We start from the raw sequence: 24565 nt of genomic DNA, 5'->3' as shown, positions 1-24565 counted from the left end.
TGTTAAAGGAAATAGCTTCTGTGGCATCTGTGCTTTTATTAGGATTGCATTAAACATTAATGGTGGTATACTGTAAACTAAAAGTGTTCAATACAATGAATATACAACACTGTAATAGGTATATTAGGAACACTAAACGTAATGAGAATCCAATACAGCCAGGTTCTGTTCAATACATTAAAAGACAAGATGCATTCCTTTTTCTAGTTATTATTTTATTTAAATTATTTCTATACCACCCAAAACTTGCATCTCTGGGCGGTCACAATTAAAATTATTTAAAACATTAAATCACTTAACAATCAAAATCATGAATAACATTAAAAACATTTAAAACCAAATATTAAAAATATTAAAACTATAAATCTAATTAAAAGCCCGGGTGAACAAATATGTCTTCAGTGTCTTTTTAAAAGTTGCCAGAGATGGGGAGGCTTTTATTTCAACAGGGAACACATTCCAATGTCCAGGGGAAGCAACGGAGAAGGCCCGTTCCCGAACAGCCGCCAGATGAGTTGGTGGCAACCGCAGATGAACCTCTCCAGATGATCTTAACAGGCAGTGGGGCTCATGGCAAAGAAGACATTCTCTTAAATACCCAGGGCCTAAGCTGTGTAGGGCTTTATAGGTACTAACCAGCACCTTGTCTTTTGCCCAAAATACAATTTTGTATATTCAAAAAGCAGGATTCTGTTCCATCCCAGGGCACAGCCACTCAACATCAAGTCACGAAAAGACAGTACAATATTAAATGAACAGATTTGTAAGAAGTGGAACACAGAAGACGGCTGTTCAGTTTATAAGAAATGTGTAGAGACCTTTAAAATGGCTACCAAACTGGACTTAAGGTCTGGAAGCCGAAGCAAATAACGTGATGCTTTTTCTCTGTCAACTTCCTAACACAAGCCCCTGATGGAATACAGAGGCCCTCTTCAGGCCTTATGAAAGTAGGGGTGCTGTACATGGTTACAGCATTTGAGAGACTGCGCCAGCAAATCCTAACCCTACCATGTTGCTCTGTATAACCCCACCTCTCAGTGTCAGCATTTGTCTGAAGAAACAAATGCTGCACTGGTGGAGAGAGATCCTTCACAGGATTAGAATGTTGGAGAGTCCTAGCACTGTGGTCCCAGGAAGTATTTTTCTACAAGTACAGCATTTGTCTTAAATTGCAGACAGCAGGCGGAGGTTTAAAGAGCACATTAGTGTCGAGCTTACAGGCACTCTCTCATGGATGTTGTATTCATGTACAGTGTCCACAAGTATAATGCTTGAACAAGGCTACTGTTGCAAGGAGATTGCAGACATTTCAAGGTTAATGAAGGGGTTCAAGTAAGAAACAATGTAATCCAGGGCTGCATAATTTTAGCCCTCCTGCAGATGTTGGACTACAACTCCCATCATCTCTGGCTACTGGTCACTGTGGCTTGGGATGATGGGAACTGTAGTCCAACAACAGCTGGAGGGCTGAAGTTATGCAGCCCTGACTTAAACAAACCAACAATAGTCAGCCAAGCAATACTAAGTCTCATAGATTGAAACTGCTTAAATCCACGGGACTGCAAAGTGCCTAACTAGGGCTGAATCATGCTCATAAACACACAAAATGTAACATCTCATTGTTTGCCCAATGAGCAACACATAAACAATGCAGTTGTCAAAATGGTGAAAGGGATCCTAGTGCTGGCTCTTTACACTGATGTGTAAGTGCAGATAGCAACTAGGTGCCAAATCATATTTCTGAGTAAGTTCCCAGCAGGGCTCATTTTTATTCAGTGCAAATGTAAGCATCATTTACGGTCTGTTGAGCTAGTAACTTGCTCTGTACAAAGGCACTTTACCAGCATGGTGCTCCCTTACATGCCAAAGAAAAGCCGGAAACCATAGCTCTCAAGCAGGTTTGGAATATTTCCACTGTCTATGTGGAAAACCACTGCTGGTCATTTTGGAGAATACCATTTGATTACTGTAGTCCTAAAATGACTTTTCCATTAAAAAACAAAAGAGCTGTTCTGAGATTTAAATATGCATATTACCCCAAATCAAGTAAACAATCAATATGATCCCCACCATCGTATGCACAAATCATATAGAAAAGAGCATGCAACAATTAGGTCCAGTATAATTTTATAATCAAAGATATTCTCAACCTAAGATAAAACAAAGATAACAAAGGTAAATCACATAGACGGAACAAAATATATCGTATTGAAGAAATGGTAAAGTCCATTGTGTGGAGAGTGATATAGTCTATTATAAACAAGTCAGCAAAACAACAAACTTTGTACCTTGTTAGAACGCTAATAGTAGCTTGGTTCTCCTAGTGAATTTTCTAGATGTAACAGAGGTATCTGTACACATTATTGGAATTTGGAACATTCAGACCAGTGATGTCACTCTTCTAAGACTGTTTTCCACTTGACAAAGATGAACATTGAAATGGAGGTCCCCACTGGGGATTTGTGAGAGTGGAAGATATTTACAATTTATTCATTTATTATTTATTTATTAAATTTATAAACCATCCCATCCAAAGGCTCTAGGCAGTGTACAACAAATTTGAAAAGGCATAAAAACACACACCATTTAAGACACAATGCTAAAAACAATATAAAATCAATTCAAAACCATTTAAAATTAATTAAAATACTTTAAAAATCAATTTAGAAAGCTTGGAAGGCCAGGCCAAACAAGTAAATCTTTAGGGCTCTCTTAAAGGCCAACAGTGAGCCTAAATTGCGGATATCTGCCAGGAGTGCATTCCATAGGTCAGGAGGAGCTACAGAGAAGGCCTGGTTCCAAGTCACCACCAGATGTACTTCTCCAGATGACTTCAATGTGTGATGGGGATCATATATAAGAAGGTGCTCTCTAAGACCCAAACCATTCAGAGCTTTAAAAGGTAATAACCAGCACTTTGTATTTTGCCCAGAAACATATCAGCAGCCAATGCAACTGTTTTAAAACAGGCATAATATGGTCTCTCCGGGTTAACCCAGAGACCAGTCTGGCTGCCACATTTTGAACTAACTTAAGTTTCTGAACTACGTACAAAAGCAGCCCCACGTAGAGCACATTGCAATAGTCAAGCCTGGAAGTTACCACTGTTTTGAGATCGTTCTCTTCAAGGAATGGCTGTTGAATCAGCCAAGGTTGATAGAAGGCGCTCCTGGCCATAGCCTCCACCTGAGATACCAGGGTGAAGCCTGGATCCAAGAGCACTCCCAAGCTGAATACCTGTTCTTTCTGGGGGAGTGTAACCCCATCCAGCACAGGAAGATCTAATTCATCCCTCAAATTCCAATCCCCCACAATGAACACCTCAGTCTTGCTTGGATTCAGCTTCAATTTGTTATCCCTCATCCAGCCCATTACTGCCCATAGGTAGGCATTTAGGGAGTGAATGCCATTTCCTGATGATGATGATGATGAATGATGATGATGATGAATGATGAATGATGATGATGATTGATGATAAGGAGAAATAGATTAGGTTGTCATCAGCATACTGATGACCTGCACCAAATCTCCTGATGACCTCACCCAGTGGTTTCATGTAAATGTTAAAAAGCATTGGTGACAGAATGGAGCCCTGAGGGACTCCATAGAACAGCTCCCGTTCTGAAGAGGAACTGTCACCAAGCTCCACCATCTGGAATCTGCCTGAGAGATAGGAGCAGAACCACTGCAAAGAGCTACCTCCTATCCCCAACTCCCCCAGGCAATCCAGAAGGCTACCATGGTTGATGGTATCGAACGCGGCCAAGAGATCCAAAAGAACCAACAGAGCCATACTCTCTCTGTCAATTCTCTGGTAAAGGTCATCCATAACATCCGTCCCATAAGAAATTGTCCTTTGGGTGGCTCACAGCACAGCATTAAAATATCCAATAAAAACACATAAAATGCATCAAATCACAACACACCAAAATAAAAATAGCCAAAATGACTTTTAAAAAGCTGCTCGGATTCAGCATGCTAATTAGAATTTGCCTAGTTAATTAATAAATGTTTTAGTTGACTAATCTATACATAAAGCTTGCAGCCCTATTAAAACTTTTAGATTCAAACATCCAGCAGTTTAATTGTACAACATAAAAAGATGAAGGTAGCATGTATCCCCAGATATTCAGCAGCTTGATTTAATGAGACAACATTGTATGTCTTCTGACAATCCGCCATAAAATAAGCCAGCTATCAAGAACATGTTGTTTTTAAACAAACACAGTAAAATACATTCTTTAACAAAGGGCTTGTGATAGCTTGTGCAGACACTAGCCCAAGAAAGCATAAGCCACAAAAGCTGCTTGCTTTTAATCTACCAGAGGTCTCTTTTTTGTTACAACAGACTAATGCACTTCCCTCTCTGGAAAATACTTAGAGGTCATTCACACAATCAAAAATTGTGTTCTGTCCGGGTTTGGGAGCTGTTTGTGCTTGTAGTTTTCGGCTGTGTGGAAGCAAGGTAAAAGGAAAACCTGGATAGATGTGATTGTGTGGAAGCAAGGTAGTAGGAAAAACCTGGGTAGCTTTTCCTCCTACCTTGCTTCCACACAACCAGAAATTGGGAGTACACGCAGCTCCCAAACCCAGGAAGAACACAAGTTTTTGATTGAGTGAATGACCTCAATCATACTGTAATTGTCACTATTCAAGATTATGCTCCATTGCATGGTCATCACGATGTTAGACTTTAGCAATATTGGGTTTTTTGGTTCCCTGAAGCTTTTCTTGAAATAATTCTTCAGGTTGGATATATTTTTGTTTGGCTGTATTCCAAGCTACTTTTGAGCTGCTAGCTTTTCTGCTGGAGCTGCCTAAAGTGAAGTAATGATGAGAGGGGGGAAATTAGTTTTTTGCAGATAAGAAAATACTTTTAGCAAGCAATATAATAACTTGGCTACAAACTTTAAAGCCTGTGTCCATATAAAAGAGATTAAAAACTGTACATTGTATAGTGGAACTTTGCCTCAGTGTTCATGTATTTGCTTTCTAGCATTTGACAATGGAAATAATAAAATGTATTTAAGAATTTGATTCTGCTTCCCTTGTAGTCAATGGGGATGATATTCTGTCAGTGAGAAAGGAATTGCTGTACTGAAAGAGTGACTGCTTAGAAAGTAACATACTGCACTTAATCTGGTCTTCCCCAATAGATGTTATTTTTATCATGTTTAAAATGCATTGATTGTCTAAATCCTTTGTTCTCTTCTCTGACGGCTATTGGCTCCCAAATATGGGTGCTTTCTCTGCAATGTGTCTGCCAAAGCTGTTTGATGGACCATTATTATTGTCTTTGTATTTTCTTCTGACTGAGAAAGATCAATGACTTGAGTCGAAAGAAAGATGGCCAAGGAAAGGAAATTGTTCCCTTAGGGGCAGAATTCATTTTTATTTAAAGTTTCAGGCCTACGTTATCTCACTAATGTAGTGGCAAAGAGTCTGGCCAGGAAGTCCTGGCACAAATCCCACCACAGTATGAACAAACCAGGAGGCTTTAGGCAAGCTCCCATATCTTATACCCAGGTTCTGATCTGGAACATAGGAAGCTGCCATATACTGAGTCAGAACATTGGTCTATCTAGCTCAGTATTGTCTTCACAGACTGGCAGCGGCTTCTCCAAGGTTGCAGGCAGTAATCTCTCTCAGCCCTATCTTGGAGATGCCAGGGAGGGAACTTGAAACCTTCTGCTCTTCCCAGAGTGGCTCCATCCCCTGAGGTGAATATCTTACAGTACTCACACATTCTCATACACATTCATATGAAGTCTCCCATTCATATGCAACCAGTGTGAACCCTGCTTAACTAAGGGGACAAGTCATACTTGCTACCACAAGACCAGCTCTCCTCTCCATCTGTAGTGAGTGCAGAGATTAGGACTATCATTGGGAAGACCTGCGTTCAAATCCCAATTTAACTACTGGGTGAACATAGTTCTGAGTCATATCATTGGTCCATCAAGCTCTGTATTGTTTGTTCTGATGCTGCTCTATAGGATTTGAGGCAAGGACTTTCTCTAGCCATACCTGAAGGTGACAGGGACTGAACCTGGAATCGTCTGCAACAAAGCATGTGTGTAACTAGCCCTCTCTGACTTCAGGCTAGTTACACACGCAACCTAACCTACCTCATAGTAAGTTATTGCAAGGATAAAAAGGGGAAGAAAGGGTGCATAAAAAGTGATCAATAATACTATAGTTACCTATGCTGTTGTAAAGATTACTGAGAGTATATCTGTGATTTGCTTTGAACACTGTAAATGCTACATAAAATTATTATTACATGAGTTAGGCAAAATTAGAAATTTTATCCATCTTCTTCAACATCAAGTATAGTTTTTCCCCATCCCTAATATGGAGAAAGAAACATTGTTCTTACCTGTGAAGGGTTCTTTTTTGCAGTGGTCTGAGGTCATCCTTAATTATGGGTCGTGCGCCAATCATGCCTCAAGAAGACAGGAGGTAGAATTTCAAAGCAGATGCTTGTATATGGTAGTTAGGCAGGAGGAGACAAACCCCCAGTTCCAGAACAGATGAGTGAAGAAGTTATGAGAGAGAGAGAGAGAGAGAGAGAGAGAGAGAGAGAGAAACTAATTGGAGGGGGGGGACATGAAGAGGATCAGTCCAAAAGGAAGAGGAAAAAAGATCAGACCGAGGAACTGATATGGAGGGGGGGGACTTGTAACCCTGGGAGTTGGCCCCCACCTGCAACTGGCCCCCATCCTGTAGCAGCAAAGATGAATGAGGAAAAAACATCCATGGGTGGGCTGGATGACCTCAGATGACTGCAAAAAAGAACCCTTCACAGGAAAGACCAATGTTTCTTTTTCTGCAGTTGTCTGAGGTCATCCTTAATTATGGGACATGCCCAAGCAGAGAAGTCCAGGAAAACGGGAGGGAAAACAGATGCATTACACCACGTGTTGTAAAACTGTGTGGCTAAGGACTGCTTGAGCAGAGTGGAAAGAAGAGATTTTGTAGTGTTTAATGAATGGTGATGCAGACAATCAGGTGGCTGCCTAGTAAATGACCTAGCATTGGCTGAGAAGGCTGCCGAGGTGCTACTGCTATGGATGGAGTGAGCAGTGATGACAGCTGGAATGGGGAGGTGAAGTGACTCATAGGATAGCAAAATGGTAGCACTGATCCATCTGGTGAGAGTGTTTTTAGAAACCTTATTCCTCAAGGAGGTGGGATGAAGGGACACAAAAAGGGAGTCAGAATCCTGAAACACCTTGGTGCAGCGGAGATAAGTTTGCAGAGCCCTGTGAACATCTAAGGTATGCCAGTGTTTCTCCTTGGGATGTGAGGGAGAAGGACAAAAGGAAGGGAGGACCACATCCTGGGTCCTGTGGAAGGTAGTGTTGACTTTTGGTATTAAGGTTGGATCAAGTTGGAGAATGACCGCATCCTGTTGAAAAGAACAGAGTTATTTGCGTGCGAATAGAGTCCCTAGCTCAGAGATCCTGCAAGTAGAGGTAATGGTGACCAGGAAGAGAACTTTATAGGAGAGAACCTTGAGGGATGCTGAACGGAGGGGTTTGAAGGGTTCTCAGGTGAGGGCATTTAGTACTTTGCTGAGATCCAAGAAGGGATATCTATGAACTGGAGTGGGGAGGTAAGATTGTTGGCCCTTTTTAAGAAGCGTCTCAGGTGAGGGTGGAGTAGGGAGGATCCCTGAACATTAAGGTCTAATACTGAGGAGAGGGCCAAAACCTGTCTGCGTAAGGTGTTAGGTCGAAGTCCAATGTCTAAACTGTCTTGCAAGAAGGAAATAACTTCAGGAATTCCAGCGGAAGTAGGTATGACATGTTTTCTGCACGCCCATCTCAAAAAGGCAGCCCAGGTGGCCTGGTATATCCGATTGGCGTTGGAGATAGATTGGTTCCAAATGTTTGAGAAACTTAGGAGCCAGCACCCGACTGCAAGGTGTCATGGTTTGCGACCTTGTTGGGTAGCGGATGTGTTGTGGCGTCTGAATGGCTGGTTACTGGGATTACTTCGGTGGCATTGTTGCCATTGGGGGTGCCAGGAGGACCTACAGTTGGAATTGTGTTATCAAGAATCCCTGAAATTGGTAGAGGGTGTTCTGGAGAATGATCTGTGGGAACGGAAATTAATAAATATGTTCCTAAATGGTCTATGAAAGTCCCTCCTGGTGGAAGGCATGGCTTTTTTCATATCTCATGTTTCCACAAGGATGGGTTTGAGGGAGTCCCCAAAATGTTTGGCTCCCGTGAAGGGTGGAGAAGCGAGATTAAGCTTAGATTTAGGATCCACTCACCAGTTCTTTAACCAGAGGCATCTTTTAACCACAACCCTCGCTGCAATGGATCTGGAGGTCTGTTGGATACAATCTAAACAAGAGTCGTCCATGAATGTTGCAGCCTTGGCTAACTTATTAATTCCCTGTCTAAGCCTTTTATTCTCAGGGGGCACGTATTAAACTAAATCCTTAGCCCATAAAAGAGAAGCTCAAGAGAAGATGGAATCAGAGGCAGCTGCTCTGACCACCAAGGAAGAAGAGAAAATCACATTTTTTTTAATTGTTGGGAATTTTCAATTGTTCGGCCTTGTCCTTATTCATGAATGTACCAGAAACTAACTGTGCCACTGGAGCATCAACCACAGGAGAAGACAATAGGGACATAACATCATCAGGGACAGGGAGAAAGTATAGTTTTTTAGGACAAGGAACTGTAGGCTTAGCCGCAAAAGGAACTCTCCATTCAGCCATCATAGTCTCCCTAAACAGAGTGGGGAAGTGTACTGCACAAGGAGGAGCCAAGGGGGAGGGAAAAACCATCTGGTCTAGACTGTTCTGTTGTTGTGACACGACCACAGGAGATAAAGCTTTGATAGCTCTCCTTGCCTTGGCCAGGAGTTGTTCAAGATCCACAGCTGAAAAAAGGCAAACTGGAGTATTTGTCTGAGCAGAGGCTTCTTCCTCAAAAAGTTCCCCTTCCTCCGACTCAGAAGAGGATTTGGAGGAAACAGAAGAGGGGCTTTGGGAGAGTCTTGGACAGTATTATGGGAGCAGAAGGAAGGGTAGGGACCAGGGATATGGTAGGTAGGAAGTTGGGAGGGGGATATGGAACAGGGTGAGGATGTGAAGGTCTTTTGAGGGGAGGGGGATCATCTTGAGAAGAAGAGGACAGTCTTTTATCCTGTTCGTGTTTGAAATGTCTAGATAAAAAACACCTCTTCTCATCTGAAGGAATAACCCCCATAGTGGGGCTGGAACCTTGGGAAGAGGATAGGAAAACAGGTTTAGAAGGATGTTTTGGTCACTGAGGACCGGGAACTAGGGGGGAGGCAAGGGAAGAGCAGGAGGGTTCATGGTTTTCAGTTCTTTATGTATAAATTTTGCTCTGTGGGAGGAGAAAGCTGCTCATTGGGGTTAGAACTCTCCAGAGAGGAATTACTCATGTACCCAGTAGGCAAAGCCATTAGCACCCCAGAGGCTAGCACCGGTAAAGTAGCGGTTGGGTGTACTGAATCCAACTGCATTGCAGTTGGTTCCCCCTCCCCCTGCTGTTTGCCGGAAATCTTTTTCACAGGCGTAAAAATAGTGCTCATTGGGTTAGCCGTCCCATTTGTGCCACCCTGGACCTTTAAGATGGCGGAAGGCAGTCATCAGGGGACTCACTGTTGGCAGACCGCTTGAAGGAGCAGCCACTTGCTTAATCTGGCCACCAATGGTTTCATTTTCTTCTTATGCTTTTTGGGATGCTTGTGCGGCTGCGTTACCTTTTTGGGAGGCTTAGAGCACTCCCCTTTAAGGTGCTTCGTCTTTTTAGAGAGTTTTTTGGGATGTTTTCGACTCTAGACTCAAGGTAGGCAGAACGGAGTCTGCTATAGGGGTGGAGGGGATCGCCATGTTGGAGGGAGAAAAGAAAGCGAGGCGTTTAGAGTCTCACAGAGGAGATGTGCACTTTCGTTCGGGTTTGTTCAGGGCCTTGTTCTCGGGGAGGGGGCCCTCGGAAAGGGAACCCCCCAGTATATCCCTGGCATAAGCAGGCTCCATAAGGAGTGGCTGAAAATGGAAAGGGGGGAAACGAAAGCGATAACTAAACCAAGACAAATGGAAGCCAATGGACCAAATAGATAAACTTTAAAAAACGTTTTAGTTTGTTTTTAAAGTGAATAAAATGAAAATGACTCCCTTTCCACACTTGCACAATGGGGGGGGGGAGGTAGGAGGAAGGATAAAACTAGCCTGAGATAAGGACTGATTAGAGGTCTCCCTTGAGGCGAGACAGGAATGGAACTAGGGGTTTGGTGCCTCCTGTCTAGCTACCAGATACGAGCGCCTGCATTGAAATTCTATTTCCTATCTTCTTGAGGAATGATTAGCGCATAACCCATAATTAAGGATTACAACTGCAGAAAAATACATTTTGCATTTGTATCAGATTACAAGCAATTTATTATTCTTTATATGCTGCTTTTCAACAACAAGTTCTCAGTGCAGTTTACATAGAAGAAGAAGAATATGGACTCAGTCTAAAAAGAAACACAAGGTAGACACCAGCAACAGCCACTAGAGGGATGCTGTGCTGGGGTTGAACAGGGCCAGTCCCTGCTTAATATAAGAGAATCAACACTTTGAAAGGTGCCTCTTTGCCCAGTTATTTTAAAATAAAAATAAGCAGCATGCAATGCTCCGCCTTTGTTTAAGTTAACTATCACATATAGTTCTTCAGGATATGTAATTAATTGCCATTCTAACAAAAACTAAAGTTAAAAAAAGAGGATTCGGCATCCCCTTTATAATTAAGGACTCTTAGAAGTTCTTTTTAATGTCAGATGGATGCAATGCCTACCTTCTTGAGCAGAAGGGATCTCCAGATGTTGCGGTTTTAGCCCAGTTTCTAATCTCGGTGATTTTGTATAAAGAAATAAGTAGCAAAGCACATGGACACTAATGATGAAGGCAAGTAAAACCAGTGAAGCAATCCCCAGTCCAATCAATGCTCCTATGCTAAAATATAGAGAAATACAAAGCATATGAAGGTTAAACAACAAAAAGAAAACATGCTGGCTGTGTAGTGACATTAAATGATATAAAATTAGTATAAAACATTTTTCATACTTTTAACCATTTTTGCACTCCAATACTCCAATACCAGCTGTGTCCTACAGTTTTATGACACATGCATTACTTGCTCAACAATTAGTGTACAATTATTCCTGCACTTCTAAAACAGCAGATACAGGTGAACCCTGTTATCCACGGGGGTTCAGTTTTCCACTACAACCACGGATAATGGAGCACTGTGGCTGGAAAATGGGCAAAATAAATGGGGAAAAGCCAAATAAAGTGCCTTACCATGATCCACGGGTCTCTGGAACACAGAGGAATCCGGGAATGCCCTGTCCGGGAATGCCCTGCCAAGTCCCAAATTCCCCATTTTCCCATGAAACGCAGCAGGGAGAGACGCTTTTTAAAAACCAAATGAGCCACAAAATGGCTCCGCTTCACAAAATGGCGACCAGAAGTGACCTCCGAGATCATTTCCGGCCACCCCAAAACTGCAGATATATGGGTTTTAACCCTTTTGTAACTGCAGATAATGAGGTTGAGTGTCAATTAGGTGACCGCGGATACGTGGAACCATGAATAGCGGTACTGTGTATAGCAAGATCCACCTGTACTCCCAAAAGAAACTATGGCCTAAAGATATTTTATTTATTACAGTTATACTCCACTCTTGCTCCAAAAAGCTCATAGTTCCCAGGTAGTTTGCCAACCAGGCAGTTTACAAGGTCTGGCATACCTGAGTCATTTGCCTTCCCTGGGTGGTGGCCTAGCATTTATATCTTTGGCCTTTGTTTAATTAAATACGGTTTATTCTGTGAAATCAGTGGCTAGCCTTGGGCAAATCACTTGACTCCAGCTGTGTTCCAAGAACAGGACTCTCACGCTCTCGCTCACTCACTCTCATATTCATTCTAGTTACCATAACAGATTTGCAAATACATCCCTTCATGCTTGCAAATCTGCTCTATGCCTCTAGAATGAACTGTACAGCCAGCACATACAAGATATCTATATGTATCTCACTGCACATGAATCATGGCAACTATCTACCAGACTTAATTTCTAATTTGTAACATGCAAATGTTATACATGCCCCAGTCTTCGTGGCTATACTGCCACTGTATTATGCTGTACCCCAGCATTTGCAAGGTTTTGCTATTGTATTTTAATCATTTCTACTATTATAGAATTATAGACCCCTGCTAACTTGGCAAAGAAGCACCTTTTAACGTGGTGATTCTCTTTATTTAGCAGGGGGAGAGTAACTGGCCCTATCCACCCCCAGCGCAGTACCTCCAGTTGCTGGTGTCTATCTTACATTTCTTTTAGATTGTGAGCCCTTTGGGGACAGGGATCCATCTTATTCATTATTTCTCTGTGTAAACCGCCCTGAGCCATTTTTGGAAGGGTGGTATAGAAATAAATTAAAATAAAAATAAAATTAAAATAAAATATAGCTCTCTTCCATCCATGCTAAATGTGAATGCAGGAACGTGTATATCAGCAACAGTGGGAGAAGAGGGAGCTACATCAAGGAAACCAGATACTGAATGTGCTGGCAGATTTATGAATGGCCTTTATGGGTGCAACTGTGGCGGGAGTGTTAGATTAGCAGGGTCCCAGGTATCTTGGTAGCTACTTTAATGTATTAGCCCCAAGTTCAGACAGGTGGTATTGGAGTTTTGATGGATGTGAGGACTGACCCCAAGAACAGTCAAGGACCAAGAAGAATATAAAACTGGAAGACTCCAGACCCAACTCCTGCATTTCATCTTTTCTTCAAATCCTAGAATCTGTAATTGTCGGGATAAACCTTGATCTGGCCAATCAGTTGGTTTCCCTGCACCTTTGGTAACAAATTTTTCCTGCTCCCCTTCCCTTCCTCCCTTTTCCTCTTCCTTCCCCTACTAGGTATACGGCTTGGTATAGGGGTGTGCACGAATAGTTCACACTGAACCAGTTTACCTCTAACCAGGGCCAGTTTGTTGGTTGAACTGTGGACTGAACCAGGGGTGGTTTGGTCTGTGACTGAACTGAACCAGGCCTGGTTCAGATGAACCAGTTTGTCACAACAGGGTGACCAGGCGGGGGCAGCAAGCTGCTAAGTAAGCTGTTTACCTGGTCACCCACCCACCCAGTGGCCCCAAGAAGCCCTCTCTCCCCTCAGAGCTGCTGGTTTGATGGCTCGGTTTGGTTGGTTCAGATCTGAACTGGCCAAACTGGTTCCGTGCACACCCCTGGTTGGGTATAATTAGCTTTGCTTGCCAGGATCTTATACCTATTGTATGTCTCAAAACTCTGTTTCCTTAAGTAAATGCAACCAAAGACATTCCTTGTCTGGTTCTTGTCTCCTCACACACCTATTGGTCTAGATCCCTGCGGTTTAGCTGGGCGCCTCTGAATTCCTATAACCAAGGAACAAGGAATTCCTGTAACAGAAAGGAACACAAACTCTGGCAAAAGAAATGCAAGGTGACAATAAAGAAGGCAAAAAGAGAATTTGTGGAACATTTCGCCAAAAGTATCAAGGGAAATAACAAAAACTTCTTTAAATACATCAGAAGCAGGAAAACTGCCAGGGAGGTGGTTGGACCATTAGACAATGAGGGAGTGAAAGGGATTATTAAGGAGGATATGTAGGTTGCAGAGAAACTGAATGAGTTCTTTGCGTCTGTCTTCATGGAAGAAGATACTGAGCATATACCTGTTCCTGATCCAGGCTTTTTAGGGATGGCGGCTAGAGAGCTGACTCAGATAGAAGTGACAAGAGATGATGTTGTCTGGAAAAACTGAAAACTAACAAATCACCAGGGCTGGATGGCATCCATCCAACAGTCCTCAAAGAACTCAAATGTGAAATTGCCGACCTCCTTGCTAAAATATATAACTTATCCCTGAAATCGGGCTCTATACCAGAAGACTGGAGAGTAGCAAATGTAACACCGATTTTCAAAAAGGGATCCAGGGGCGATCCAGGAAATTACAGGCTGGTTAGCCCAATGTCCGTTCCAGACAAATTGATGGAAAGTATCCTCAAGGATAAAATTGTAAAGCATCTAGAAGAATGCTGGGAGTGAGCCAGCATGGCTTCTGCAAAGGTAAATCTTGCCTCACCAACCTTTTGGAGTGCTTTGAGAGTGTCTGTCAACAAGTGTGTGGATCAAGGTGATCCAGTTGACATAGTATACCTGGACTTCCAAAAAGCTTTTGACAAAGTTCCTCAACAAAGACTCCTGAGGAAACTTAGCAGTCATGGGATAAGGGGACAAGTACACTGGTTACTTGCTAACTGGTTGAAAGACAGGAAACAGAGGGTAGGTATAAATGGAGAGAAGTAAGAAGTGGGGTCCCCCAGGGATCTGTACTGGGACTGGTGCTTTTTAATGTATTCATAAATGATCTCGAAGGAGGGGTAAGCAACGAGGTGGCCAGATTTGCAGATGATACCAAACTCTTTTGGATAGTGAAATCCAAAACAGATTTTGAGGAGCCCCGAAAGGATCTCTCCAGACTGGGGGAGTGGGCGACAAAATGGCGAATGCGGTTCAATGTTAGCAAGTGTAAGGTGATGCACACTGGGACAAAACCCCCCAACTTCAAGTATATGTTGATGGGATCTGAGCTGTCGGTGACTGACCAGGAGAGAGATCTTGGGGTCACGGTGGACAGCTTGTTGAAAGTGTTGACTCAATGTGCGGCAGCTGTGGAAAAGGCCAATTCCATGCTAGGGATCATTAGGAAGGGGACTGAAAATAAAACGGCTAATATTATAATACCCTTATACAAAACTATGGTGTGACCACACTTGGAGTACTGCGTACAATTCTGGTCACCACATCTTTAAAAGGACATTGTAGAACTGGAAAAGGTACAGAAGAGGGCAACCAAGATGATCAGGGTCCTAGAACACCTTTCTTATGAGGCAAGACTAGAACACCTGAGGCTTTTTAGTTTAGAAAAAAGACAACTGCGGGGAGACATGATAGAGGTCTATAAAATCATGCATGGTGTGGAGAAAGTGGAGAGAGAGAAATTATTTTCCCTCTCACACAACACTAAAACCAGGGGTTACTCCATGAAATTGATTGCCAGGAGGTCTAGGACCAACAAACGGAAGTACTTCTTCACACAACGCGTGATCCACTTGTGGAACTCTTTGCCACAGGATGTGGTGACTGCCAAAAACCTGGATGGCTTGAAGAGGGGTTTGGATAACTTCATGGAGGAGAGGTCTATCAATGGCTACCAGTCGGAGGGCTGTGGGCCACCTCCAGCCTCAAAGGCAGGATGCCTCTGAGTACCAGTTGCAGGGGAGTAATGGCAGGAGAGAGGGCATGCCCTCAACTCCTGCCTGTGGCTTCTAGCGGCATCTGGTGGGCCACTGTGCGAAACAGGATGTTAGACTAGATGGGCCTTGGGCCTGATCCAGCAGGGCTGTTCTGATGTTCTTAAGCTGCACCTAGGTAATTTTGGAGCCTGGCCTGAGTAGGCTTACAGCCCCCCCGCCTCCTGCAAAATAAGCATTCTCTAAACACACACACTCAATACATTGACTGATCTGCTTTAGATTAAATATACAGAGCCCTCCCATCCTGTAGGGATGTGCATGAACTGGTTTGGTGATCATTTCCGGACCACTGGACCAGTTTATTTATTTATTTTACATTTTATATCCCGCTCTTCCTCCACGGAGCCCAGAATGGTGTGCTACATACTTTAGGTTTCTCCTCACAACAACCCTGTGAAGTAGGTTAGGCTGAGAGAGAAGTGACTGGCCCAGAGTCACCCAGCTAGTATCATGGCTGAATGGGGATTTGAACTCAGGTCTCCCCGGTCCTAGTCCAGCACTCTAGCCACTACACCATGATGGCTCTTGGTTTAGAGGTCACACCCTAGGCCAAGCCATTCCAGGATATTTAAAGGATTGGGCAGAAGAGTGGAATCTTTTACCCCTTTTTAATGGAGGCAAAGGGCTGATTCCTCCACATGGGGGGCATGGAATGATGGTCCCGGGTGGGGTTCAGTTCCAGAGGTTTTTGTAACTTTCTACCATGAAACATGCCACTTACAGGACCTTTCAAATTAAGAAAAATTCAAAAACTTCAACTCATTGACCGATATGCTTCAAATTAAATATATGGAGTCTCCCCACCCTGCCCTACATTTGTGCCTGATATCAAAGCCCTATGCCAAACCAAACTAGAAAATGGGAGGGGTGGATTACTCACACAAGCCCCATGCTTTACACTGAGGATAAGGCAGGCACAGACTTCTCTAAGGAGGCAGTGGCAGGCAGGGCAGAGGGCATGAACAGTGCTCTGGTATCTGTAGCCAGTGCTGGCTCTGGCTCTGCCTCCCTCCTTCCCCCTCCACACTTGTGCGGCAGGCATGAGAGCTTTCCCATTCTGGATTGCTTCACAGAGGCAGGCAGAAGAGAAGCCTCTGCAAGCCCTGCCCAGCTGCCAAACAGCTGATTGTAGGGTGCAGGGGAGGGAGCAGCAGCCTCAGGCAGCACTGGCAGCACAGGGAGAGAGCCTCTCTCAGTCTCTGCTGGTGGGCCCTCCCTGAGCTGCAGGACCTCACTGCTGCCTCTCTCTACCTCACTGTGGTTGACTCTGCCCGTCTCTCGCCAATCACCTCCCACTCTGGGCCACACCTCAGCAGCAGAGAGCTGAGCACCCAGCAGGCCTCACCGCACTGGAGCCCTGCCGCTGCTCCGCCCCCTCTTTGCGCAAGCAGCACGCTCTGCTTGGTGCTGCCGCGTGCGATGTGTGACCGCTTGCACTGCACATCTGCAGCCAGGGGGAGGTGACTCAGGCAACTTGCCTACTCGTCACCTGGGGTGGCCCAGTTGGGCCCACCACAGCTGCCATGGCCCACGGAGGCAGGCGGCCCCAGCCATACTCAGCCATCAGCTGAGAGGAGATCCTGACCAAGAGGGGGGTCAAGTGAACGGGCCACAGGCTGGCTGCAGCTGCCTCAGCATTCCACAGTGGACATTTTGCGCCCCCATCCCCCGTTGGGAAGACTGGACTCTCTGCCCATAACACAAGCCATAATGATTTACCTCAAGGACTGTTAGAAGGATAACTGAGCTAGTGCTCTCATGATCAACCTGAGGCCAGAAGAAGTGCTTGTCTGTGGCATGGAATCAGACCAATACACCTGCCTCCCTTTCTCTGTTGACTCCTGTCAGTAGCCAAACCAAAGTAAGGGGAACTATATAAGGTAACTGGTATTACTACTAATAATAATAATGAGGAAATGGTACCAGTCAAGGGCCCAATTATTTGCAATGGAAGTATCGTCACAGCATGCTATTGTGCAGGAGTTAGTAGGACGTAGCATCAATGTGGGTTTCTTAAACCCTCACAGCAGCACATGCAGATCTGTTACTGCCTTGTTTCTCTGTGCAGTACGTGAGCTGAACACTTCAGGAACTTGCACTGAACTATTTGCAATGAGAATTATAGCAGTGTCCAGATTTAGAAACTCGGGGGAGTGAAGGATCTAAATTGTTGTTCTCCGATGTCTAAACTCAAGTGTGATTAGTTAGAGAGTATTTGTTCAAACTTATTTTGGATTTTAATGATGTTAAACTATTTGTTGAATGTACTTACAATTTTATAAATATTTGAATAGTGTTCTTTATTTAAATAAATATATCAAGGCGTCTTAAACATTTTTAATCCTGACCTTTGCTTTTCTTCCATTCCGATCAGCTCAATAGGCAACCTTTCTGGCAAGTTGCAAAGTCCTCCAGAAATCCAAATTATTAGATTTCATTGGGACTTGGGCCTAAATTCAAAGGTGTGCCATATGTATTCTATTCTGGGTTTATCTTTATTAAAGTAAAAAGTAAAGTTGTGCCGTTGAGTCAGTGTCGACTCCTGGCGACCACAGAGCCATGTGGTTTTCTTTGATAGAATACAGGAGGAGTTTACCATTGCCATCTTCTGTGCAGTATGACCTTGCATTAAAATATAAGGAGGCTATTCTCACGCGAGCGAGCCCGGTGGTTCTCTGATGGTTAGCCTGCCAAAGTAGCCCTCCTCTAACCCCATTTTGGTGATCGTGAGTCACCATGGCGCAGTGCTGCAGCGACTCGCAAGGAGACCTCCGCTGGGAGGCTAAAACAAGCCTCCCAGTCTTGGGGTCTCCACAGGATGCCCTGTACACTCATCTTGGGACTTCCGGGGGCTGGGCGGCCCCCGATCCTCACAGCCCCTACTGGCTTAGTAGTCATGTGGCTCTACGGGCTAAGTGTGCTCTTCCCGCCTAACCCTCCCAGGCTCTACACACCACTCGTGTGTAGAGCCTCATTATTTTAACACTGGAAAATGTCTTCTTGTTTCTACATGGCAGTTCTTTCTGTGTAGAAATTTTGGCACATTTGAAGTGGCCTCATGCCATAGGAATGAAAGAGCATCCTGTGTTATGTAGAGTTATTATTTAAGGAAGATTACCTCCCTCTCCCTCCTGTGGTACTGATCCCATGCAATTATTCCCCATAAGCACCTAACTCATTGCTTTTCCAGAATGACTGCATAGAAGCAGGCTGTGGGTAGGGAGTAGGGTTCTCCTGTGCTTTCTACCAGTGCACCCCTTTCACCTGCTCTTCACATGAAGCAGAATATTATGGTGGGATTGATTGGGTCACTTCAGATGGCAGGCAAGCAATATCAATTTTGAATTCTCCCTCCTATAAAAACAAAACATACAAGTAGAAATCTAGCACATACAAACAAAAGGTACTAAGCCAGCCCTCTCCCTGCTTGCTAGTTTTCTGCTTCCATTAAGATTTTTGTGAGGGGCAGCCTTCAAAGACCTACAGTACATGGCTTGGGACCAGGATATCTGTTGGATTGCATTTGCCCCGTATGAATCTGCCAGGGTCCTTTGCTCTTTCTCACACTCTCGGATCTTGGCCCCGCCAATGACACAGAACTGGGGGGTGGGAACCAGGGACAGGGTCTCTTCAGTAATGCCCTGGCCCCATTTTTGCAATGCCCTCCTAGAGAAGAGTTACAGCTCCTCGTCCCTGATGAGTTTTAAAAAGAGCTTGAAAACCCACCTTTTCTGAGAGGCATTTAAAAACCTGGTTTTTAAACACAGTTTCCCAGTTTTAACCAATTTTTGCTTTTTAAAATTTGCTTTTAATTTTTGCCACTGTTTATTTGTTGCTTTTACCGTAGGCCACCCTGCAAGCAGCAGCAGCGTGTTCCAGCAGTATTGTGCTGGAGGAGGGTGGGTAGGGATATTTATCATCCACCTGCTGCATTGCCAACTTCTCCAGGATTGACATCAACTTCTACGTGACTACTGAAAGCAGTCCTCCTGAAGGTTTTAATGATATTATGAAAGATACTGGGTGGGGAGATCTCCAGAAACAGCTTTGGTCAGGGCTGGCAACCCTAGTGGTAGAATCCCCTCTACCACCTGAGTCATTCTGCTGCATGTGAACACTTAAAGTTGTGCCTTCAAGTGTCGACTCCTGGGTGTCGACTCCTGGCGCCCACAAAGCCCTGTGGTTTTCTTTGGTAGAATACAGGAGAGGTTTACTATTGCCATCTCCTGCACAGTATGAGACGATGCCTTCCAGCATCTTCCTATATTGCTACATATAGGGCTGCATAGAAGTGTTTCTGGGAAACATACCAGTGGGGATTCGACCCAGCAACCTATTGCTCCCTATTATTATTATTATTATTAACATTTTATATCCCGCTGAGCCCAAAGCAGTGTACTACATACTTGAGTTTCTCCTCACAACAACCCTGTGAAGTAGGTTAGGCTGAGAGAGAAGTGACTGGCCCAGAGTCACCCAGCAAGTACCATGGCTGAATGGGGATTTGAACTCGGGTCTCCCGGTCCCAGTCCAGCACTCCAACCATTATACCAGGCTGGCTCTCCTGGGGAAGTTACTTCCTGCGCTGCATCACTTTTGCTGCTTCCACCGCCACCCGACACTTCCCATTGCAACTTTTCCCCGGGTTTCTCCGCAGGCTCCTATCAGGGGCGGCGCCGCCAGCTTTTTCTCAGGCAGGAGCCGCAGCAAAGCCCGGCTCCCCAGCTCGCGCTGCCTGCTGCCGAGTGAGGCTGCTGCTCCGCTTGGGGCTCCTCCCGCGGCAGCTCGCCCCTTCTTGCGCCTTACCTGAGGCCCCACATGTAACTGTGCTTGTAAGGGAAGTAGCTGCCCGGCTCCCTGCAGCAGTACCTCAAGTCGGAGAAGCCGCAGCAGTACCGCAGGTCGTCGCCGTCGCCCAGCCTGGGGCAGAGGAAAGTGTCCACGTAGGAGCGGTTGAGGGCGAAGTAGCCCGCGCAAATGCTCATGGCTGAGTCGGGGGCGCCAGGCGGAGGGAGAGAGGAAGCGGGAGGAGGGAAGAGATGGCCGGCGTGGCCGGGCTGTTTATCGCCGCCTCCAGGGCGAGGATGGAAGGGGATCTCGGGGGAGCGGGGGACGCTCCTGCTCCTGCTCCTCTCACACGAAGCCACTCTCCCGTCCCGTCCCTTTCCTGAGCAAGACGGCTGAAACCCAACAGGTGCAGCTTACCGCTGAGAGCCTCTTCCCCATGCAGGGAAGAGCTGAGTCGTCCCCCCGCCCACCCGCATTAGAAGCGCAAGTCTTTGTCGGGGTGAGAGGCAGTAGCATCCCCCCTCGGTTCGGTGATTTGCTAACAAGAGAAGATCATGTCCATAGTTTGTTTTAAACCTGTTGAAACCCTGCATATGTGCCTGTGGGGTACGAAAAGCAGATATTAATAAATACATACATAGGAAGCTGCCATATACTGAGTCAGACCATTGGTCTATCTAGCTCAGTATTGTCTTCATAGATTGGCAGCGGCTTCTCCAAGGTTGCAGGCAGGAATCTCTCTCAGCCATTTATGCAATGCTCCTGCATAGGGATAGGGAGGGAAGACACAACCAAGAGGTTCACATGGATGAGACTGTAAATTTCTTCTGGAAAATGTTGTATGGTTATGTGCAGAAAGACAAGTGTATCTCCTCTAAACAACAATGGAACAAATTGTGGAAATGGATGTTGGACGTAACCGCCCCCCACCCACCTCATTACCTGATGTGCTTTGAAATCCACCCCCCCCCCAGCTACAGTACTGCCTGCATATACCTTATTACCAAATCCTTGTGTGTAAATCTTTGTAAATATATGATGTACACACAACCACTTTGTGTATAATTGTGCTTTGGTAACGTACTGTATGCTTTGGTAGTTAGTTGGTTCAATAAAAAAACTTGTCCTTTTTTTCTTTTTTTTTTAAATTGTCCTATCTTGGAGAAGCCAGGGAGGGAACTTGGAATCTTATGCTCTACCAGAATGGCTCCATCCCGTAAGGGAAATATCTTACATATGCAACCAGGGCAGACCCTGCTTAGCTAAGGGGACAAGTCATGTTTGCTACCACAAGCAGGGCCGGTGCTAGGGTTTTTTGCGCCCTAGGCGAGATCACCTTCTGGTGCCCCCCCCCACCGGCCAATCATATTTCAAACACAGATGTATTATAGGAAGAATGAAAAGCACAGAATTTGAAATTGTTAATTTATTTTTTAAAAATTGTGAAAACAAGTCATAAAACCATTTCTGATTTATTTTCTCAGAACACAGTTTTAGCACAGAAATCACTTTGAAAAATGTTAAATGTGATGCTGAAATTTAAGTCTCTTTAATATTTCAATTTCAAGCAAATCAAAATCTTATTTTACGTGCCTTTTCCTTTGCAAATTTTATTAACAGTTCCTTCAGGTCAAGTGCTGATGCTTCAGCATGTTCGATTGATATAGTTGCCAAACCAACTAGTCTCTTTTGGAGCATAGTTGAGCGTATGTGTGATTCAGGATTAACTTCTTTTTCAGTGATTGGGAACCAAAAGCAAGGAGCACTTTATCAAAAGCCCAAGTAACTTACAAGCGGGTACACTACTGTCCAGAATGACGTGAATTTTAGAAACTGAGATATACCAGTCAGTCATCAAAGAACAGCATGACTAGAAGACTCCTTCTGGGAAAAAGAAAGCTCATACCTCTACAAGTTTTTTTTTAGGGATGGATCCCTTAAATTCCTGCAGTATCTAGATATTTTGAACATTTGCAGACACAGTTGTAATGCAAAGATGGGTAACTGTTTACAAATTCACAAAACAACTGGATAATAAATATTATTAGGAGAGGAGAACTGGTCTTTTGGGAGCAAGCATGGCTTGTCCCCTTAGCTAAGCAGGGTCTGCCCTGGTTGCATATGAAAGGGAGACTAGAAGTGTGAGCACTGTAAGATATTCCCCTCAGGGGATGGAGCCACTCTGGGAAGAGTAGATGGTTCCAAGTTCCCTCCCTGGCTTCTCCAAGATAGGGCTGAGAGAGATTCCTGCCTGCAGCCTTGGAGAAGCTGCTGCCAGTCTGTTAAGACAATACTCAGCTAGATAGATCAATGGTCTGACTCAGTATATGGCAGCTTCCTATGTTCCTATATGTGGCCCATAGGCATCTGCTAGGGCACTTCTGTATAGCCTGAAAGAGCAAGTTAAAACCTCAAGAAACACTGGAAAAGCAAAAAGTATCTTCCAAGATGGAGGAGGAAAAACTTGAAAACACAATTCATGAGCATTTAATTCCGTGCTTTTAAAACCGTCAAAGAAAAAAGAATCCTATATTTCATTGTGTTCAGGTCTTATACTATTAAAGAACTGTTGGCATTTTAAGTATTAAATAGCTGCTGTCATTCTGAGTACTCTTGGGTAGCCACACTGAGAATACACAAGGGGGGGGGGCGGAGGCTCCCTACGTCTCCAGAGATGCCACAAAGGGCTTCTTCAAAGGAAAATGCCAAATATAATAAAAGCACAGCAACTGGTGAAGAACTGTGGTTAGAGTAAAAAGAATTTCCCCCCAAATTTAAATAGATGACTGACAATGCTAGCTGCTAGTTACAAATCCTTTAGCTGCATATCAGCAACGACAAAATGAAGCAGTTGATCCACAGTGCTCACAAGGCTAAAGAGGGTGGTGGTGGAATATTTCCAGTCTGCAAAAAAACTAAACTAAGTAAAACATGGAGCAACAACTTAACCTAATTCTCTTATTTGGCAATGTGTTCACTGCTTAAGCAGTGTAAACAATTCTCAAAAAAGTATTGACCATCTACAAAAAACCTTAAAACTGCAACTTCTAGATTCAAACTGAAACTGAACTATTGATATCACAGAAGTGCTGTTAAGTGCACTCACTCACTGACTCCTTGCTGAAGTGCCCGGTGGAGTCGCCAGCCGACCTGGGCCCTGAATGTAGGAACATAGTGGAGGGGGAGCTGCTGCCATTCTTGCTGCTGCCGCCGCTGCCGGGCACATCCCAGTCCCAGTCCCAGCACCGCCTCCTCCTCCTCCTCGCTTCATTCACCCCTCCGGCAACCACCCAGCCCATACTACACAGTGCAGCGAGGACTGGCCCTCCCTACTATGAAGCCGGGGGAGGGGAGGAAGGGCACGCTGCTCCGCTCGCCCACAGCAGCTGAGCCGGCCTTTAGGAGGAGTCGCAGCAAAACGGACGCAGCAAGCTAGACGGTGGTGGCGGCGGCGGCGGTGCAACCAATTACCAAGTGCCCCCCCCGCGCGCGCCTTCTTACTTCCCTTCGCTCCGCAAGCGCGTGCCCACTCCTTTGCCCGCTTCCTCTCACCCCCAGTCCTGCTAAAAGAAAGAAGTCCCCCCCACACACACACACCTCAGATCCAGCAGTATCCTCGATCAACTAACCAGCAAACCGCCACCAACCCTTCCGAAATTCGCATTGTCCCGGGCTCTCCCACTCACATGAGCATAAGCGATCTGCTGGATCGGACCGAAGAGGTCTGTATCTAGTTCAGCATAACATTCTGCAGATGCCTTTTTCAGAGGCTGCAGGGCATGAAGGCAAAAGGGACGCAGCAAGCTAGACGGTGGTGGCGGCGGCGCAACCAGGGGAGGGCGTTGCTTCAGGACACACAAAAATCCCGGGGCCTGAGCAAACTCCACGCACTCACACTCGCCAATGTCGCTCGGGGCGCGCAGCCACGCAACGTAGCAAAGAGACAGGCAGGAAGGGACAATCTTCAGCCAGCAGCTCTCCTTCCTAAAACCCACATACGCAGAGAACGGGTAGTCTAGGGAAGGGAAGCCAGGGAGCAAACAAGTCGGGGACGGGAAGGCGACCTAGCGGTAGTTTTTAGCCAAATCTGCTCGCGGCGGCGGGGGGTGGGGGGGCGGCAGGCTGGCCAGCGCGGCGCTCCCCCCATTTTTGCGCACTAGGCAACTGCCTAGTTCGCCTTAATGGACGCGCCGGCACTGACCACAAGACTAGCATATTAGATATGCTAACAAAAAACCATCAAAAAATTTAGACGGAAAATAAATGTTTGACCGACTCCTTTGACTTGGAGGAAAAGTCCACTTGGTCGGCTTTGCGATGCCCTCCTCCACCCCTCTCTTTTATCATAGTCAATCATAGGTATGGGTGTCTCCTTTCCTTATAGC

The 24565-nt window shown here is 45.1% G+C and overlaps 1 protein-coding gene across 4 annotated transcripts; it reads right to left on the bottom strand.

Moving 5' to 3' along the window:
* Positions 1-22: 22 nt before the first annotated feature.
* SHISAL2B (shisa like 2B) lies at positions 23-24254 on the bottom strand. 4 transcript variants are annotated; one of them, XM_053300621.1, is made up of 4 exons: positions 23778-24254; positions 20199-20942; positions 10827-10984; positions 23-4817 (listed from the first exon to the last, which is right to left on the bottom strand). In XM_053300621.1, exons 2-4 carry the CDS (start codon positions 20375-20377, stop codon positions 4687-4689), a joined length of 468 nt encoding a protein of 155 aa, XP_053156596.1. In that variant the 5' UTR covers positions 20378-20942; positions 23778-24254; the 3' UTR covers positions 23-4686. The 4 variants fall into 4 exon arrangements, with proteins under 4 accessions (XP_053156596.1, XP_053156598.1, XP_053156595.1 ...); XM_053300623.1 differs by having other exon boundaries at positions 23867-24254; XM_053300620.1 differs by lacking the exon at positions 23778-24254 and adding an exon at positions 23287-23735.
* Positions 24255-24565: the final 311 nt, after the last annotated feature.

Source organism: Hemicordylus capensis, chromosome 2 (genome assembly GCF_027244095.1).
Source record: "Hemicordylus capensis ecotype Gifberg chromosome 2, rHemCap1.1.pri, whole genome shotgun sequence".
NCBI lineage: Eukaryota > Metazoa > Chordata > Lepidosauria > Squamata > Cordylidae > Hemicordylus > Hemicordylus capensis.
This window is presented reverse-complemented; position numbering and strand designations above follow the sequence as displayed.